Raw genomic sequence first — 20,043 nt, 5'->3', positions numbered from 1 at the left:
GCTCATAAGAAGGAGATGCATAAGATCTCCAGAAGCTATTTCTTTGTAATCACTGAAATTTAGTAGTAAAAGAAGATAAAAAATGAGTTCTGATTTGCTTGATATATAGGACCACTTGTTTATTATACTGTTTTTCTTTTGTTCCCATTTGAGGAGATGCAACCATTAAAGATGTCAATTGTAACTTCTGTTGCATGTGTTTATTTTTATAAAATTTAAGTTTGAATTTAACATTGGCCTTTGAGCCAACTTTTGTTTCTGTAATATTATAAGGGGAGATTGTAAAAAGTTGAATGTAATTAGTCATAGGTGACTATTGGACAAATTAACTATATTGAAATTATTTTCTATCTTTTATTTTCCCTTTTTGGGGGAATATCTTTTTGCTGTCAGAAATGAGCCATATTTCCAAATTCATCTATTTCTATATATACGCAAAACTATATTGCTCCATTGGTCAAAGAGAACCCTAAATTCACACACTTCTGAAGCAAGTATTTCTATATCTTTGTTCATCCCAAATCAAGTTAGGACAGAGATACAGCTACATTCCAAAAGTATGTTTGGAATGGTCAAATGTTCTTTCAGTCTTCCAGTTTGGCTGAGATTTGTTACCATGCAAGCCAATAATTTTGGCAGCATCAAATGACCATGTGCACCAGAAAGGTCATCCAACTCTTCTAATATAAAGATAGATTTATATGATCATAATAAGAAACTCTTTGAAAGCCAGTTTGGTGTAGTAGTTAAGGCATCATGCTAGAAACTATAGGACTGTGAATACTATCCCACCTTGGACACAAAGCCAGCTGGGTTCCCTCAGGCCAGTCACTTTCCCTAGCCCTAGGAAGGCAACAGTAGCAAACCATGTCTGAAAAAAAACTTGCTGAGAAAACTGAAGGGACATACCCAGGAAATCTCTGAGAATTTGATACAATTAGGGGAAAAATATTGTAGCTTATATCAGATTTGTAGAATAAAATTTGGGTTTTTTTTCATTCTTGAGATTTTGTATCAGTTCAGGAAGATGGGAAGGAATACTGATGTACCCCCAAAAATGATTCAACAAATTAAGTCATTTACTGAATGTGTTTAATTTTAACAACCAAAAAATTCTAACAGACTAACAATGCACATAAGTTAAAATTTAATTATCACTTAGTGATAACAAAGATCAAGTTGATTTACATGGAAAAAGAACATTTACAATATGGTAATCCTCATTCACATTGTTGATACCGCAATAACACCATTTTTTTTAGTTTTCTCTTACTTCACAAAAAGGCGGAAAATTGTGCTTTGTTAAGAGGCACTACAAGAAAAAATTCTTTTTCCAAATAGATATAATATGATGAATATTGAATAAATAGACATATATGCATTGTAATTCAGTAAAGTTCTGGCAAGACCACAGGCGAAAATGCCCACAGATCCACTTAAAAGAATCACTGCAAAATTAACAGTGAAATTTAAAATAAAAAGGCAAGATTCAGCATTGAAAAAAATACCTACTAAATTTTTGGTTGAAGTGTTTTTTAAAAAATCACCAATGCTGATGCCATCAAAGAGATGAATAACCTTATGAGAGATTGACCAATACATATATGTACTGATTTCAGCAAGAGTATGTCAGAGAAGAATCTGAAAAGATAATTTGAAGGAAAACATAAACCAGCAACTTCTGAAATGTTGATTAAAGCTGCAGCATACTATAGAAATGAAGTACGAAGAATCAGCAAGCCAACATTTTTTAAGAATATAGAAAATGGACACAGCTACAGATTTTTTGATGTCAAATACTGATTTTGGAGAAGTCCCTTTAAAAAACTTTAGAGGTTACTGAGTAGCTAAAATTAGCTTGTATTGCAACACGTCATCTCCCTGTTATGTTGTTAATGCTTTGAGTAATATCTATACAGAGGTTTGCTTTAATGACTGCCTTTTATACCTTTCAAATATATAAATAGTATTAACAGTTATATATTACAATGCCTGTGCAAGAACATAAAATAGCTTTCCAAGTGATATTGCATGAGGTCTTTGTTAAAAGTCACAAAGCACATGTCAAGAAAGAAGCTAGAAGTCCACAAAGCAACCTAGACCCATTAGAAAGTCATACTTTCAAAAATATAATGTGGACAAGGAACTGAATACTGCTTGTATCAGAACCATGGCTTCAAAAATTGGTTGGAAACTATAGTAGATTGCAGCTTTAATGTTTATACTATTGAAGAGTCAGTCAGCATTAGTTCTGCTTTATGTAATGGAATTGCTATGCTAGGTCACTGGGAAAAGGTTTCTGTTAGTGTTGAGGAAGTGACTAAACAGAAACTGCTTGGCTTTTTCTCACTGTCTAGAAGTATTTAGAACACTTGTTCCCATAAACGTTGCCACACATTACATGAAAAACATACCTTGGGAGACTGCTGGCTGAAAGTTTTGTCTTACTGATATAATGAGCCTTATGCACAAAGCTCCAAATGTAGTACAGCAATAATAAAACAAAAACGAAGGAGGCACGAAAGGAAATTTAGCACTGGAGAACTATCAGACTCTTTGACTAACATGTCAAACATGCGCAAAATAATGGTGATTCGCTTTAAAAAAAATCATTTGTAAAATCTTTGTTGAAAAGCAACATCAACATATATAAACAACAATTTTCCTAACATCACTATCAGACAAAAACTAAAGGAGCAAGGAAGGAACTGCAGCTGCACAAGTCTCACTGAAATTAATAAAAAGTGGTGCAACAACAGTATAGATGATTTGCGCATTCGAAAAACAACACCACTATAAACTGTGGCTCAATATAAAAATCCACACAATAAATCTTGTAAAGCAACTGTTCATGAAGACCTCATTAAGAGACAAGTCTACTGTGCACCGAATTTTCACTGAAAAGTCCATGAAAATTCATGTTTGCTACAGAAATAATATAGAACAAAACATGCTCTGTGAATTTAAATGTGCATTGTGTACTAAAGTTTGTTTAGAAGTTACTTGGCTTACAATTATTTTTAAGGTGCCCTGATTTTGTCCCACATCTTCTCACTCCCTGTTTTATTATTTCTGGCAGTGTTGATTTAGGATTTTTAAAATGCATACCTCAAAAAATTACCCCTCAAGCTGCCAAAGTGGAAGCCATACTAATAATTTAAAAAATCAGGGATAAACATAGAAAATAAATAGATATTCAAAACAGTAACCACACCCTGAGAGCAGGCAGCAATTTATCTCAAAGCCAAAGCGACTCATTGTGAAGTGGTTTATATAAACAAGACTCATCTTTTAACAAGCTGATTTCACAGTCTTATACTTTCTGATTGTAAAGTTTAGTTACATCCCATTCAGATTTCATATATATGTGTGTGTATGTGTATATGTGTGTGTGTGTGTATCCACTTACATATGGTGCATATTATATACACACCATACACCTGCACACTGTTATTGTTTCCTTCATAAGTTGTTTCTTCTTGTAATTTGCTTACTAGAGGATCCTTTTGTAAGTGCAAGATTAATAATGATGTAATCCTATGTGAATTACAATTAACTGTCTCAATAAAACATAAAAAAGTGTAACACTCAAGTGCCTGTTACAAGGGAATGTCTGATTGAGCTATGCAAAATAATTGTTCAATTTGCACGTATTCTATGCACGCTGGAAAATTCCAAAACACTTTTTTTTTCTGAAAGAAGCAAAAAAAAATATTGGAACCATGTATTGCTTTGCCTGTGATATTTTCACATTATCTCTGCTCAGTCTCTGAAGTAGTTGGTTTGTTTTTTTCTGAATTCTCTTCTTCAGTTTCCACTTTGTACATTTCCTCAGAACTCTCCTCACTGTCATTCTCCTCTGACTCAGTCAGCAGCTCTTCATCTTTATACTCTGCCACATCTACCACTGTACCTAAATGCTCTTTTAGTTTCCCGTGATGCTTTACATGGTAACGCTGGTTCTGGAAGAATTTAATGATGGTGTGCTTGGGCAGATCCAACTGGGCAGATAAAGTGTGGATGGCCTCCTGGTCTGGATAAAGGCCAACATCATGGATGAAACTCTGAAGGATACCCAAAGCCTCTAATGAAATCTTAGTACGGGATCTTGGCTTTTTTGTAGATGCATCTTCTGCAGGTGGGGGTGGAGCCTCTTCCCTTGGTGGGGAGTTTTCCTTTGCTGGCTGAGATTGCTGTCTATGAAGCACCTGCAAAACAAACAGATTTATATGTTTAATAAAAATTATATTCACACAAATCTAGCTCATTGTTAATCAGATTGGTATCTTCATATTTACCTCTGGTAGTCAAATATTTATATGTAAAAAAAAGCTCATTTTATTGGTTTCACACAGAGGACAACATGAGCAGAGAGAATTTAAAAAAAAGTGTTAGGCTGATGAAAAGAAGACCCACACTTCAGATTTACAGCTCAAGTATGTTCACTAAAAACATGGGATAAGTAAAATGAAGCCCTGAGTCAGAAGGAAAAGCATATTCAAAAAATAAGAAATTATCACTGCTCTGCCTGGTCAGAGGAGGCCATAATGTTTTTTAAATTAAATCTAAAGATAGATTTTGGTTCTAGAGGTGGATCTTTGGCATTGAGCTCGAAATCCTAGGATAGTTTTGCTGTTATATCATTTATACCATTAATAGTACAAGAACCACAATACATTGATTGCTTTCATTTTTTTTCCTTTTAATACACAGACATTTAGGTTTAGGTGTATATATGTATACAAATAAATATAAAAAAAAACTGTGCAAAATTGCAGAAAATGCCCATCTGTTCCAGAATTCTATTCATGCAACAGTTCCAATTTACAGAAAGCCCTCAAGCAAGATATAAGCAACCAGTATCCAGAGACAAACTGCCTCTGTCTTATCCTAGTGGTTATCAGGTTGAATGTTAGCTCTGAACATTCTAACTGCAGTAATCTATGATTTCTTTTTAATTCAGTTGTTTACGAGGTATATGGTGAAATTATTCAATTATACAGGATTTTTCATTACTTTTCACATTTTTCTTCTGCTGTATTTAAATTCACAAAGCAAATTATGACAATATTTGCAGTGAACACCAATACAGAAAATAAGAAATATATGTTTGATAGAGCTTATGACCCATTATATCAAGCAATACAATAGTAATAAGAATGGAATAAAATGTCACAACTGGAAATAAATGTTCCAGAAGTTTTGTGCCATCACTTTTCACCATTGTGTAGTCCAGTGATGTATTAGACAGAAAGAGAGGGAGTCAGGAAAGAAGGCAGGCAGGCAAGCCAGAAGCCAGATTTCAATTCTAAAACTTAGTTTTTGCTACAAGGTAGGTCATACTCTCTTCAACTTTAAGGACAACATAATAAGTATTACAATTATTTTATTCAAAAATGGAAATGACATCATCTGCTAAAATTAATTGGCTCAGAAAAATTATGTTGCTATATATATTATAGCCATTACTTATTAAATAAGTAATAAAAAGTCTAAATAGAAGCTTATTTTCAAAACAACAAATTCACTTGTTATGAGATCTATTACTTTAATAGTGTATAATCGGCTTACTTTTTAAAAAGTAGTCTAAAATTAACACTTTTTTTCAAAATCATAGGGTAACAAAGCAGCACTGACCTTAATCATCAACTGGTATCTATTTCAAGATGAATCATCACCGCATTGTACAAAGGGGTGTATACATGTGTTCATTATCTTATGGTTATGCTATGTATAGGATGCATACACCATTTTTAAAGATTAGTGTTTTTTTTTTCAGAGTTGCTTACACTTTATTAAGCACAGCCCGGACAGCATGGCAAACAAAAGTAATCTATATTTGTAAAATCTAATAGCAGATATGCACTTTGACATCGCTAGTGGAAAAAGCTACCTGTAAGTCATGTAATGAAATTCTGGATTCTTAGAGAGATCTTTTAGCATTTGTTTTCTGCTCTTAGGCAGAACTTGCTATGATGGCCTGACATCTATAATATTTCTGAAGGCCTCAATGGGGTGTACTTATTTTTCACATAATTGCACTTCAGATGTTTCTTCCCCTCTCTCCCCATTTCTATTCAACTATATTTAAAGACCAAGTTAAGTGAAAATACTTCAACTGCAAATAAAGCATGACTATCTATTGTCTCTACTTTTCTCTATATTTGACTGGTAAACCTCAGTAAAGTTATGCATATCTGCAGATGACAGTTCAGCCTATCACCATTATTGATGATAAGAAGAAACATCAGAACTGATTATAAATTATCGCCTAAAGCTATTACAGGAGTGAAAATTGATAAATCTCCCAGCCAATGTATTTGATGACTTATACTGAAGCTTTATATTCTAAACAGTAGCACTAATAATTTGACATAAAATTATTTATCTAAGCATGTTGGATTTCTCCCACCCCCATTTTGCAAAGTGTTAATTTCAAGGTCCCCTTCCCCCTGTTAAAAGAGGAGAAATATATATTATATAATGCTGTGGGGGAAAAATTGAGGGTTCAACTAGCCATTCTGCCTCACAGGGTTCAACTAGCCATTTTGCCTCACAGACTGAAAAAAGTCTGCCTTCCTCTTTTGGTATCAGTTACGTATTTTTAAAATCAAAGTTACCAATTATTCTGAACTTCAGAATTGTTATCAAGAAAAGTAAGTCAAATTTCTTACAGCATGTATAAACAAGAAGAAAAGTGACAGTTGTATCTGAGCTGAATCTTGCATCCACAAGTTGTCACTGATTGAGTATAAACAGCAAAGCCTGAAAGGATTGTATAAAAGCGGACTGTAACTTAAATACAATGTATTGTTTATAAATAGGTCAACTCTCTTCATTTATTTTTAAGTAATTTAGGATTATAATTCAAACATGGCTTTGATTTTAAGCTTTTTACTTTCACTCCTCCCTCTACCCCTTCATTAAGCACATGAGTTTTCTCTGCAATTGTGACCATCTGGAAATGACTTCCTATTTTTTCCCCAAATCATTTCCCATCTCCTTGCAAATCTGAACTGAAACATGTTTTCTACCCTAGCCACAGGTCTCAAATGTTTCTTTCCCTATTTCATTTCCACTTTAATGTTAAGGCAATACTGCAACCATACGTGTACACAAATGACAAAGCACAAAACTGTTTTGTTTATTAAAAATTGTCTTTTCTTAGGTATTAATTTTCACTTTTTGAGGTATTAACTTGTTCAGATAGAAAATGTACAGATACCTAATATGATGAAAGCTGACTTTAAAAAGATAAGTGACTCCTATTAAATCATACAACACTGCAATATGTTTTGAAGGCCACAATGAAATCCAGCTGGGAACCATGTGTAAAAAATAACAGTGCACGCCTGCAGGGAAGGAAGTATGATATGGAATGATTACATTTAGGAAAATATATAATGTTGTATATCATTATGGGAATGATATGTATTAGTTGTAATAAACTAAGGCAGTGGTTTCAAACTATATTCCTGGAAAATCTGTAGTTCCTGGTAAAGATCTTTCAACTTCCTCAGTGAGAAGATTGGCAAATGGCTGGAGTCATTGCCATTTATTTATCCACCATAACTGATTTTCCTCTGCTATTGATAGCTAATCAAAAAATCTTTATTACAGAGTTGATTTTGCACAGCAGTCTCTGCTTCCACTCTTAAAAAGCTATCTGTTGTATGAAAAAGAAACAAGTAGAATCTTCCCCACCACATTATTTTCTAATTAATAAAATCTTTCCTGCAATATAATCTGTTAGTAATGGCACAGTGTATCTAACCAAAACTTTAGCAACTCACACTGTGTGTGTGGGGGGGGGGAGGGAGGGAGGGAGAGGGAGAGAGAGAAAGGAAGAGATGCATTTCCTTAAATATTCCTTAAGTAGCTGAAGTTTACTAAGGTTACAGTAATTTTTGAAAAGACTAGGTTTATTACATTTACAAACTCTCCCAGATGACTGGAAAAAGGAGCCACATTTTTACATTGTTTACATCAAATCTCTCCATTCTTTGTTTTACAATGTGATTGCTTATTTCCTTTTTTTAAAGTACTGTAATGTACAAAGGTTAAGTTCTCATATATCTTTATAAATATAAAACTTATTAGGTGTGTTCGTATTAATGCCTGTAACTTCTGTAACTATTATTTGTATGACATGAAAGCTACTTGACTTGATCACAACTTTCATATTTCCATTTGTTGAGTTATAATATGCTTCCTAAATGATTGTATAGTATAGACACTATGAATCATTTATGAAGCAAGTCCCATTCTCATGGGATGTACTGAAGTCAATCACTATTTAGCCAGACCTGTTAATAGATGGGAGAAAAGGAAACATACCGAAAGGAGTGCAGGAATGTTATTTTTAAAAATACTTGAAAAATCCATCCTCCACTGTCTTATCTCCTTCCTTTCATAAAAGATTACTGCTGAATAGCCATATTTATTATTATTCAGAGCTATATTATATTACACTGGAGATCCAGTTTGATATAGTGGTTAAAGCATCAATTAAGAAACCATGAGTTCTAGTCACCTCCTGAATTACAAAAACCAGCTAGGTGACCTTAGGCCAGTCACTTTTTCTATTTTAGGAAGGAGACAATGGCAAATTGCTTCTGAAAAACCTTGCAAAGAAAATGGCAGGGACTTGTCTAGGCAGTCCCGAAGAATCAGACACATTTGAACAGAAAAAAAAATTAAACTCAGTTAAGACACATTAATATTCCGAAGCTTCTTTGGCAACAGACCGAAATCTGTGATCATGCGCAGTTTTGATCTGTGCTCACTGCCGGAGCACCCCAACTGGCTGGATTTGGGGCTAAGCCACCCCATAGAGGTGGTGAAGAGGAGGGAGACTGCCAGCAGGGTCGAGGAGAGCCGCATCTCTCCTCCCCAGCTGGCTATTACTCCCTTTCGCAAAGGCAGTTGAAGCAATGGTCAGAAATGGCCACCTCAAAGAAGAACTCGATTGGAAAAGAACGTGCAGGAGGAAGATAGGAAGATAAAGTTTTGGTTGACCGGGTTTAACTGAAAAAGCAACAACATAAGGTACCCTGGAATTTAAACTATCAAGAATAACATTGTTCCCAAAGAAGATTTTTGAAACAGCGAAGGAGAAAGGGAAGGGAAAGGATTTGGTTTTTTTTTCTTTCCTTCCTCATATTGACAGCTAAGAGATTTAAGTAAGAAATTAGCAAAAATCCACTGTGACATCAATAGGTATTCAAGCTGAAAATAAAATGTCAAAGGGATAACAAAGATTTTTGATATTCAAAAAACCTTTAAAAAAGGAAAGGAAAGGAAAGGAAAAAATAAAAGGGCGGGATCTGGAAAAATGGAGGAGACTGCCTGGAAGTAAAAGGAATTTACAGCAAGACTTCAACAAGATTCCTAAAAGATACATTTTAACTGAAACTTAGAACCCCAAGAAGAGAAAGTGGAAAAAAGAAGGAAGAAGAAACAGCTTTGGATTATTTGGATTACTTGGTGATTTTTGGTTATTGGATTTAAATGACTAAAATCAATCAGGTGGTTGTTTAAAAGTGTTTAAAATGGCATCACTCTTAGAAGAACTGAAAATGGAACTTAAAAAACAGAAAGAAGATGCATAAGAAGAGGCTTTTTTGGCTTCGTGTTTCAATTTTTAGAAATGGAGATCTGGAACTATGAGAAACAACAAGAAATGCTTGTAGAACAAGAAGGGCAGGACAAAGAAGAAGCCATCTTTAATGACCAAGTAATTTTAAGTGGGGAAAAAAGGGAAAGGGAGGTAAGAGAGTGAAAAGTTTAAGATTTGAAAAAGCAACCAAAAAAAAGAATAGTTTGAAAAGTAATTACAATACTAGGAAGAAACAGAAGAGAGTATTACAGAAGAGAGAATTAGAATTAGAGAGACAAGGGGTGAAAAAGGGAAGGGGGAAGAAGAGGCGGAAGCAGGAAAGGAAAAGAAGCTATAAAGGACAGAAATAATAGAGATAATGGGTGAAATTTAATTGAAAGAGGGATTCTGCAAGGGTACATAAGATAGTATTGTTATATTAGAAATAGAAATAAACTTAGAAAATATGAAAAGTGTGATTAAAATGATAGATAAAATATTTACTGTAATGTAATGGAATGTTTGTTAATAAATAGATGGAATAAAGAGATTGAGAGAATGAAATTGAAAGGATGGGAACATTTTAATTATTATTAATGATTTATAAAAATTTAAGTGAAAAGAAACATGAAAGAAATATGGGGAAAAATATGGAAATATTATAAGTGTTTCTAACGAAGTATGATATTCAGTTGAAAAGAAATGTTAAAGATGTTAAAGATTGTAACTAACATTAATGATAGAGCTGAACTGGAATAGAATAAGTGTTTTATTTACTATTGTTTTATATATATATATATATATAAAACGTTGCTACAACTTTAAAAGCACAACTATAATGACGTGGGAAAATACCCGAACAAAGGTGAATACCATACATATAAATACCCGTGAAAACTTAAGAAAACACACACACACACACACACACACACACATATATATTCTCTTTAAGAACATAGTGTCTATTTTAAGAATGCACCAAGCAAAATTCGATTAGAAGTTACGTGTTATATCGAATGTTATAATTGTGAAGGCATAAACTGAAGTTTAAATAAGAGTTGAATGGACAAAATTAAAAGATCCAAAGGTGTCATACTCCAGTTAGTAACTACAGGGGAAAACTTGTTTAATGAGAAAAGAAAATACGAAATTGAAACAGGACAGACAAAAGTATAAATATAATGATTAGAAAGACATTGAAACTTAGAAAAAGATATATAATTGAATTTAGATAGGTATGAGATAATCAAAAACAAAGTTGAGAAAACTAAGGTAGGGGAAAAATTAAGGAGAAAATGTTAAAATAGTAATGAGATAGAATAGAACACAAAGATGAATATGAAATTGAGTTTGTGTCTGTATGGAAAAGTGATAACCTGGGATCATGCTATTCTCAAAAAAAGATGTTTTGTTTGTATTATGTTTTGTGAAAACCCAAATAAAATTTATTTTTTAAAAAAGACACATTAATATTCCAAGAAAAATCTCCCCCCTCTTTTCCTCTCTCTCCTTCCTTCCCTCTCCCTATCCCCCTTGTCTCTTTCCCTGTTTTACTCTCTCACAAATATACCCACATTCCCCCCCCCTGCCCCAAATAGTTTCTTTTGCATTAGGATTGAATACTACTTTATTTGAAATACTATGTTCAGGGGCATCAAGATTAACCACTTGGCTTTTTAAGTTTCATCATCTTTTAACAAACTGCCATATTTTTTAAAGAAATAAATAAATCTGGTTAACTTTTTAAAACTGTGTTGCTTGTATAAGACTGAATTTTTTAGCTTTGCTTCTATATGTAATGTCAGCATATTGCCACCAAATTTTGAAAGTAAAGAAAATTACTATTTTTTTTCAATAAACACAGTCCTCAATTACAAAAAAAAGTTGAAAGTAGCTTGAACTTTTTTTGAATGACTTGTACTTGAGGTTTCTTTTCTCAAGACTTTTGGGGACTGGAATGAAAATGAAATGTAGGTCTATTTTGTGGTTCTTCCCCAGCTGCAGAAATATCTTCACAGGAGGAATAGATTCCTTTCAGAAACATATGGCTTACTGCTTAATGTTATTATTTTCCTACATCTATTAATGAAGCTGTTGATTTTTTTTGTTAATAGCTTTTTGGCTCTTAAAAATTCTGAGTGACAAGAGCAGAACAATAGTTGAAAATAAATCATGATGGTATACAATAAAGCTGTAGTCAGTGAGAAAAACTTTTTGTGTGAAGTAGATTTTGCAAAAAAAAATGGAAGCAGTATATACATACAAGTGCACGCATGTGCACACACAGACACAACCTATATCCAGTTTTTCCTATATTTCATAGGGGCCAGAGGTGGTATTCAGCAGGTTCTCACCAGTTCTGGAGAACTGGTACCAGAAATTTTATGTAGTTTGGAGAACTGGCAAATACCACCTCTGACTGGAGATTTTACAGTATCCTTCCCATGCCATGCCTACTAAGCCACGCTCACAGAACCAATAGTTAAAAAAAATTGAATCCCACCACTGATAGGGGCCATGCTCTAGATTGCTTGTTTTATCTTACTGTGTTTTAGTATTGCTTCAACATTTGGTTGCTAAATCAGATTGAGATGTGTTATGAAAAAAGTATATGTTTTAAACAGAAAAATAAATAAGAGACTTTTAAATGCTGCCATTTCCAACTTTCCCTTAATACTAGGGAAGACTGCAGCATACAGATATTCTCAAAACAAAAATTTGCAAGCTCTATAAACATATTTTAGGAGAATTATATTATGGTTTATCTGTAGCCAGCAATTTATAGAACTAAGATAATAATAACAACAATGTTTTGATATTCCAAATATTCTACAACTTTTAATGCAATTGTAACTTGACTGTGGCAATAGAATCAAAATTTGATTTATTAGATGGAGAATCGTTCCAAGACTCTAGAAGTTGCTAGAAAGTAAACTGTTATATCTGGGAGGACGGTTCAAGAACGGAGGCAAGACTCAGATAGTAACTAAAGCTCTTTATTTGTGACTTCAGATCTGAGCAATTAACCCCAGCCGCAGCAGCCCCTTATATAGGGCTGGCTGCGGCTAGGCAGCCAATGAAGGTGATTTGAGTTTGCCGCTCTTGGCAGGGCCAATCGCGGCAGCCCGTTTACTGGCCAATCGCATCAGTCTATGGCGACCAATCACGATCGGCTTTCAGCGGGCCAATCAGATTTGCAGGCTACGAGCCTGCTAGTCCGGAACACCCCTCCCCTCTCGGTTCCGTTTAAGGGGTGGAGTAATATAGTCTCGCAGGTAGGCAGGTCTTCTCACCTGTCTGCCTGACTTACGCAGTTCCGCTTGACCCTGTTCAAACCCGGGTTCAGATGGACTGCTTGCTGGATCAAACAGGAACGGTGAACCGGTGCCATGGTTAGGGCTCTCCTCTGGTGCTCCCGGGGTGATGGAGTCCTCAGCCTCGCTGTTACTGCCATGGCTCCTGGGGCTCGTTGAACCTGCCTGGTTGCTGCTTCTTGGTGAAGCGTTTGACTGTCCAGTCTCAGCTGCAGCAGGTGAGTGTTGCCAACCATGGTGCGGTGATCTTGGTGATAGCTCGGAATAAACAGGTGTTGGTTCTAATTCTGAGTTCACTGCTTCCCCTCCCCCCCTAGTGTCAAAGTTAGGGTCAGGGTTGGAAGATGTGGTTAGTCTGGAGCGCAGTTGGTCAATATGGCGTTTCCATGGTCTGCCATCAGTGGTGAGTAGACGGTAGGAGCGGGGACCCGTAACTTGAGTTACCTGGGCAGGAATCCAAAGGGTATCCCCAGAAAATTTTTTTGCAAAAACAAGGTCTCCTACCTAGAAGGCATGGTGCTTGCTGCTGGAACCCAGGGGCTTTTCCGGGGTGTAGGCAGGGTGCAAACGATCTAGAGGCAATCTGAGTTTCCTGGCCATCAGGAGTTCAGCTGGGCTCTTGTTGGTCGTGCTGTTTGGTGTGATGTGTTGCAGGAGCAGCATTCTAGTGACTTTGTTGTGGATGTTGCCTTGATCCATTTTCTGCAGGGTTTTCTTTGTAAACTGAACCATTCATTCAGCCCGGCCATTCGCCGCAGGATGGGCCGGCGATGTGAGTGCGTGTCGGATGCCCCGTTCCGCTAAATACTGTTCAAAGGCTAAGGCAGTAAATTGGGGCCCATTGTCAGAGACCAGGACATCTGGTAACCTGTGTGTGGCGAAGAGTCTGTTCAGTTTTTTAATGACCGCCTCAGTAGTGGTTGCTTTCATTTTATTGACCTCAAGCCAGTTTGAGTAGGCATCAACAGTCAATATGAATGCGAGACCAAGGACCCATGGGTGTTTCCCATTCTGTTGGTGGGGCTTTAGGTGGCGCTGAGTGGTTCTCCTGGCATTTGTTACAAGAGGCGACCCAGGTTTCGATTTGTTTATCTATACCAGGCCACCAGGCATAACTTCTTGCCAGCGCTTTCATACGCACGATGCCTGGGTGTCCATCGTGTAGCATTTGCAAGACCCTTTTTTGTAACTTAGTTGGTACAACAACTCGGTCTCCCCACAAAACGCACCCTTTTTGTGAAAAAAGTTCCGTTTGTCTGTTTTTAAACGGCTTAAACAGTTCCTTAGTGTCGTAATCTGGCCATCCCCTCTCCACCCAGCCAAGAACTCGTGCCAAACAAGAGTCTCTTTTGGTTTCAAAGGCGATGTCTTGAGCCGTTAGTGGAGGCGATGGCACTGTCTCTATTTGCAGTACCGGGAGTGTGGGAGCTGGGTCTTCCTGTGGCTCGGGTAGCGGTGAGCGGCTCAAGGCATCTGCATGGGGAATAGATTTCCCGGGGCGGTATTTTAATTGATAGTCGTAGGCGGCGAGAAATTCTGACCATCGTGTCATTCTGGGGGAGAGAATATGTGGAGTAGGTTTGTCGCCCGCCAGAATCCCAAGTAGTGGCTTATGGTCCATTATAATAGAAAACGGTCTCCCATAAACATATTCATGAAATCGTTTTATTGCAGAGACAATAGCAAGGGCTTCCTTATCTAATTGGCTATAGTTTCTTTCTGTTTTTGATAGAGTTCGTGAAAAAAAATGCAATTGGTGCTTCTGAGCCATTTGGTAGGACATGGCTCAGGATGGCCCCTACCCCAAATGGTGAGGCATCATACGTGACAGTCAAAGGTAGTGTCTCGTTATACTGAATTAGTACTGCATTAGAGGTAAGGAGGTCCTTTACTTGCTGGAAGGCATGTTCATCCCGACGTCCCCAAATCCAGGATGCCCTTTTATCGAGGAGTCTATGGAGGGGCTCAGCAACAGTCACCTTCTGGGGTAGGAAGATGTTATAAAAGTTAATAAGTCCCAGGAAGGCTTGGAGGTCGGTTTTGTTTTTGGGTCTTGGGGCATTTTTGATAGCTGCCAATTTTTTTTCTGTGGGGTGGATTCCTTGCTTGTCAAGGAGGTAGCCAAGAAACTCCACCCTTTCTGTGCAAAGCTGGCACTTTTCCTTCTTAACCTTGAGGCCAGCGTTTTTGAACCTCTGTAGGACTGTTCTGAGATGTTTTTCTAATTGGTTTTTTGTGGGTGCTGCTATTAATACGTCATCAAAATAGGGCACGACCCCTTTTATCCCTTGTAATAGTCTCTCCATCAGGCTTTGAAAGATGCCTGGGGCTACGCTTACACCAAACTGGAGCCTGTTGCATTTGAATGCACCACGATGTGTGACTATAGTTTGGGCTTCTGCAGTCTCGGAATCAACTGGTAGCTGTTGATACACTTGGGCCAGATCTAATTTTGTGAATATTTTGCCACCCCCAAGTGAATGCAGGAGATGTTGAACAACTAGCACTGGGTAGGCGCTCTGCTGTAGTGTGTGATTGAGGGTGGCCTTGTAGTCACCGCAGATTCTTATGGACCCGTCAGGTTTTATGGGGGTGACAATTGGTGTCTCCCATCGGGCATGGTCACACTACACGCCTTGCGCAATTAATTTGTCCAGTTGCTCATCAATTTTGGATTTAAGAGCAAAGGGAACTCGGCGTGGCTTTAGACGAATGGGTGCTATGTCGGGGCGAAGATTAAATGAAATAGGGGACCCCTTATACTTGCCTAGGCTTTCGTTGAACACTTCTCGGAAGTCGTGGACGAGAGCCGCCTCCCAGTCATTGTCTTCAGTATGATGGATGCCAGCCATTCCGATTCCTAATGGCGCGAACCACTGAAGACCCAATAGACTTGGCCGGTCTCGGTCTACGACGGTGAGTAATAGAATTGCCTTATGTCCCTTGAACGAGACCTGCACATGGCGGGTACCTGCGACTGGAATCCGGTTGCCTTGATAGTCTTTTAGTATGAGTCTCTGACTGCTGAGGTCTTGGCGTCGGATGTTGGGGATTAGCTGCTTGAGTGTTCTCCAGGATACCATGGATAGAGATGACCCAGAGTCGACTTCCATGTTGCATGGTTTGTTTTCAATCGTGACCTCTACTCGGATCTTTTTAGCGTCAAGTGATGAAGCGTGGCCGATGGTGATGGTTTGATGAGCCTCCTCTCGTCTGGGGGCATCGTTAAACCTTCGGGGTCTGCTGTACCGGTTCCATTGGTTGCTAGGGCAGTCCCTCTGCGTGGTCGCGTTGCCATCGTTTCTCTTTGGGCTGCTCCCTCTCTGTCTGGGGCTGGAATTTCTCTTGTTTCTGCATACCTTCGTGATGTGTCCCCGTTTCTCGCAAAAACGGCATATGGCATCTAAGAATCTGCATTCGGATCGGGGGTAGTTTCCCCCACATCCAGCGCATTGGTAGTTGGACTTGCAGCCCCGCTGGTCCTGTTGCTCACGTTCTGACCGGAGCCTGTGGACTTCTTATTCTTCGCTGTCTGAGGATGACTCGACGTCTTCGTGATGGGTGGTTGATGTGTACTTGTCTGAAGGTTTCCCAGCATCGTTGGTGGGTTGGCGGTTGGTCCCACTGGTTCGACGCATTCGTGCTGCCGATTTACGAGTGGCTTCGGCTGCTGTGGCGTCTGCTATGGCATCTGCAAGCGAGATGTCTCCCTTGCCATGATCTTGCTCTGGACGGTTGGGTCTCTGAGGCCAAGGACGATGCGATCTCTCATGGCTTCTTTGAGGTTGGCGAAGCCACACAAACCACCCAGGTTCCTCAGGTCTGCCACAAAATCCCCAACGCTCTCACCTTCACGTTGGTCCCTCTGGTAGAACTCATGCCTGCGAATGAGAGTTGGCATGGCTGGGGCGTAATGGTTGTGAAGGATGGGAGCAAGGGTGTCCCAATCCATGGTTTTAACTTCAGCTGGCTTGGCTAAGGCTTTAGCCATCTTAAAAACAGCTGGTTCACAATGGGTTAGAAAAACGGCTCGTTTCTTGCTGGGCGTAGCATCTTTGAGGTTGTTGGACTCCAGGAACATTTGAAATCTGTCCATGTATGAGTCCCAATCTTCGCTAGCTGGATCGAATGGTGCGGGTGGTATAGCGCTGCTGGCCATGTCGCCGTCGTTGCGCTCTGTCAGCCACGTGCTCCTTCGGCTAGCTCAATTTCAATAGCTTTCGTTGCCTCCACATCCCATCCTTGTCGCCAGTGTTATATCTGGGAGGACGGTTCAAGAACGGAGGCAAGACTCAGATAGTAACTAAAGCTCTTTATTTGTGACTTCAGATCTGAGCAACTAACCCCAGCCGCAGCAGCCCCTTATATAGGGCTGGCTGCGGCTAGGCAGCCAATGAAGGTGATTTGAGTTTGCCGCTCTTGGCAGGGCCAATCGCGGCAGCCCGTTTACTGGCCAATCGCATCAGTCTATGGCGACCAATCACGATCGGCTTTCAGTGGGCCAATCAGATTTGCAGGCTACGAGCCTGCTAGTCCGGAACATGAACATTCCTACAACATTGCAAAACATGATCACTTGCACCTGTGCTCATTTTTCCTTTCAGGAAGTGGTTAAACTTGATTTTGCCCTTTGTCCTTTGACTTAATAATCAAGAACTTCATAAGAATACCAAGATTATTTTCTTCCATCACTTTTTTGAACAACACAGTAACCTACGGTTACAGTCTCAGGAAAATTCAAATCATTATTAAACAACAATAGCAACTAAAACCTATCTATGAAGTGATGACAAATTACAAACTACAGATGTTAGATTACATTTTGACTTCAGGCAGGTTTAATATAACTTGGCTTCCTTTTACAATTGCTAGCAGCATGTGCTGTTATGGGCAGGGGAGTTAAAGTACTCAATAAATGAACACCGTGTCAAAGGAAATCAATATGTGCGTGTAAAATGGTTGGAAGTCAGATAGATAGATATAACTTTCCTTTAATATTGTAACTAAAATGCTACTGGCATTTCTCATGTGTTGCCTTTTAAAAGATGGTTTAATAATTGCTTCAGAAAACAAACACTGGTATCATAGAAAATTGAACAACTAAGGTGTGACATACAATAAATTTAATTTCACCAGTGGAGGATTTCTGTGTTGGGATTATTTATTTAAAATGCCCCTCCTCTTAAAATGCTGCTTTCTTTGAACAATATTTTTTTAAATCATCACTTTTCCTAGGTAATTTTATATACTAGGCTATTAAAAGCATTACATTAATTTGCTGTAAATGTTATCTACCTGAATCATAACAAATAAAATCATTGTTTAATGCCAAAGCTAGTGTAGGAGTACATACTTTGTATTCAGTTGATTTCAGATTTAATCTTAGCACTCGTTCTTAAACAATAAAATTGAAGATTAAGGAAAATGCAGAAAACATTGGACTCACCACAGTAGCATCCTTAGATCTTGATATTTTCATTAAAATTATGAAAGTTGTGTCACATCGCAAGATCTACTTCTTTTGTACAAGTGTCTAATGTTGTAATGCACAAACAAAAGCAGCAGGGCTTATGATACCATATTTTTGCTTTCACTATTCTACTTCCCTCCCCCAATCCTTCCTGAAGATGCTGATGAGTCCTCATAATAATTTTCTGGATAAGTCATATCACTTACAAGATAACACACCAAAGGTAGAAATTACATGTACATTCAGTAACCTAATTAAAGCCTGGTTTGGGGGCAATAAACAACCCTAAATTAATCAGGCTAACAATCTTAATTAGTAAAATAAAAAAAATAGGTTGTTAAGGAACTAGCAGAGCTATACACAAATAACTACACATGGACAGCAAAGTCTTGATTTCAGTACCCCCATTTAAGATTATACAACTACATATGATCAAAATATAATCAAAATTGCCAACACAAAAGAAAAAGCCAAGAAAAGAAGACCAGCCCCGAGTAGCAACAGAGGTATTTTCTTTATGTAAATATCTATCCATCCTATTAGTGAGACAGTAAGTATGCTAATTTCTCTTTAAGCAGATAAAATCAAAGAGAGGCATACCAATGCTGAAGTTGTTTTAGTTTGTAGCTAGAGTCTTTCAATGACTGACTGAATGAAAAAATAAAATAATATAATCCCCCATTTCTAAAAATATAAAGTCACTGTTACTTAGGTTCACCAGTATTTCTTTGTCTCTTTATCCCAGTAACTCTTGGAACATTTCTCAATTGATCTGTACATATCTCAAAATGAGAGATGGATTTAACTTAATGCCCATCATCTATCCACGCTTACCATTTCAAAACCAAATCTTGAGAATCACTGTTTTTTACTTTCATCCTCTCCTTTTTGGTTTGTTTAACCTCTTGCTCTATTGAAGAGTTGACAAGAAGGCGGAAAGGTGAACACTATTACCTTTCATTGGCCTAAAATGGGTTTTGGATCTTTTCTACTACCAAAATAGGTATCTTTTTTTTTCCTTACACCCTTTATTTGCACATATAAAACCTTTTAATCTCTGAAGAAAAAAAAGATAACTACCTTTACTTTTGAAAATAAAGTCTAATTAAAACTTATTTTTTATTTGAAAATGTTATATATCATATATTGTCGGTTCTGAACTCCAGATGTAGTAAATGATTCAATTCAAATATAATTATCCAGGCTACAATCCATACTTTAATGAAGAGGTGGGATTCAAATTTCTTAACAAGCGGTTCTGTGGGTGTGGCCTAATTTGTGGGTGTGACTAGGTGGTCATGTGACTGGGGTGAGCATGGCTGGGTGGCCATGTGACTGGCAAACCAAATGTAAATGGTCCGCGCTTAATGACCAGGTCCTCACTTAATGGCCAGTTGCTTAGCAAGTGTTTTTTGCAAGTTTCCGAGGCCTGGGAGCCCTGGAGAGGGCAGGGCGAGGCCCGGGCAGGTGGCCATGTGACTAGCAAACCAAATGTAAGTGGTCCTCACTTAATGACCAGGTCCTTGATTAATGGCCAGTTGCTTAGCAAGTGTTTTAATTTATGACTGACCTCCACAGAGCTACTTGGCCTGTTTTGGGCATTTTGACAGCCACACACATACACAGCCACACACACACACACACACACACACACACACACA

The 20,043-nt window shown here is 37.9% G+C and overlaps 1 protein-coding gene across 2 annotated transcripts in view; it reads right to left on the bottom strand.

Moving 5' to 3' along the window:
• Window positions 1-1,070: 1,070 nt before the first annotated feature.
• The window catches only part of SATB2 (SATB homeobox 2), a 156,482-nt gene continuing 137,509 nt past the window's right edge, over window positions 1,071-20,043 (bottom strand). For both annotated transcript variants that reach the window (XM_026696843.2, XM_026696844.2), the window contains one exon: window positions 1,071-4,208. In XM_026696843.2, coding sequence (XP_026552628.1) covers window positions 3,753-4,208 — 456 coding nt within the window. In that variant the 3' untranslated portion in view covers window positions 1,071-3,752. The remainder of the gene's footprint in view (window positions 4,209-20,043) is intronic.

This window comes from Pseudonaja textilis, chromosome 1, assembly GCF_049901715.1.
Source record: "Pseudonaja textilis isolate UNSWEBS1 chromosome 1, rPseTex1.2, whole genome shotgun sequence".
Taxonomy (NCBI): Eukaryota; Metazoa; Chordata; class Lepidosauria; order Squamata; family Elapidae; genus Pseudonaja; species Pseudonaja textilis.
This window is presented reverse-complemented; position numbering and strand designations above follow the sequence as displayed.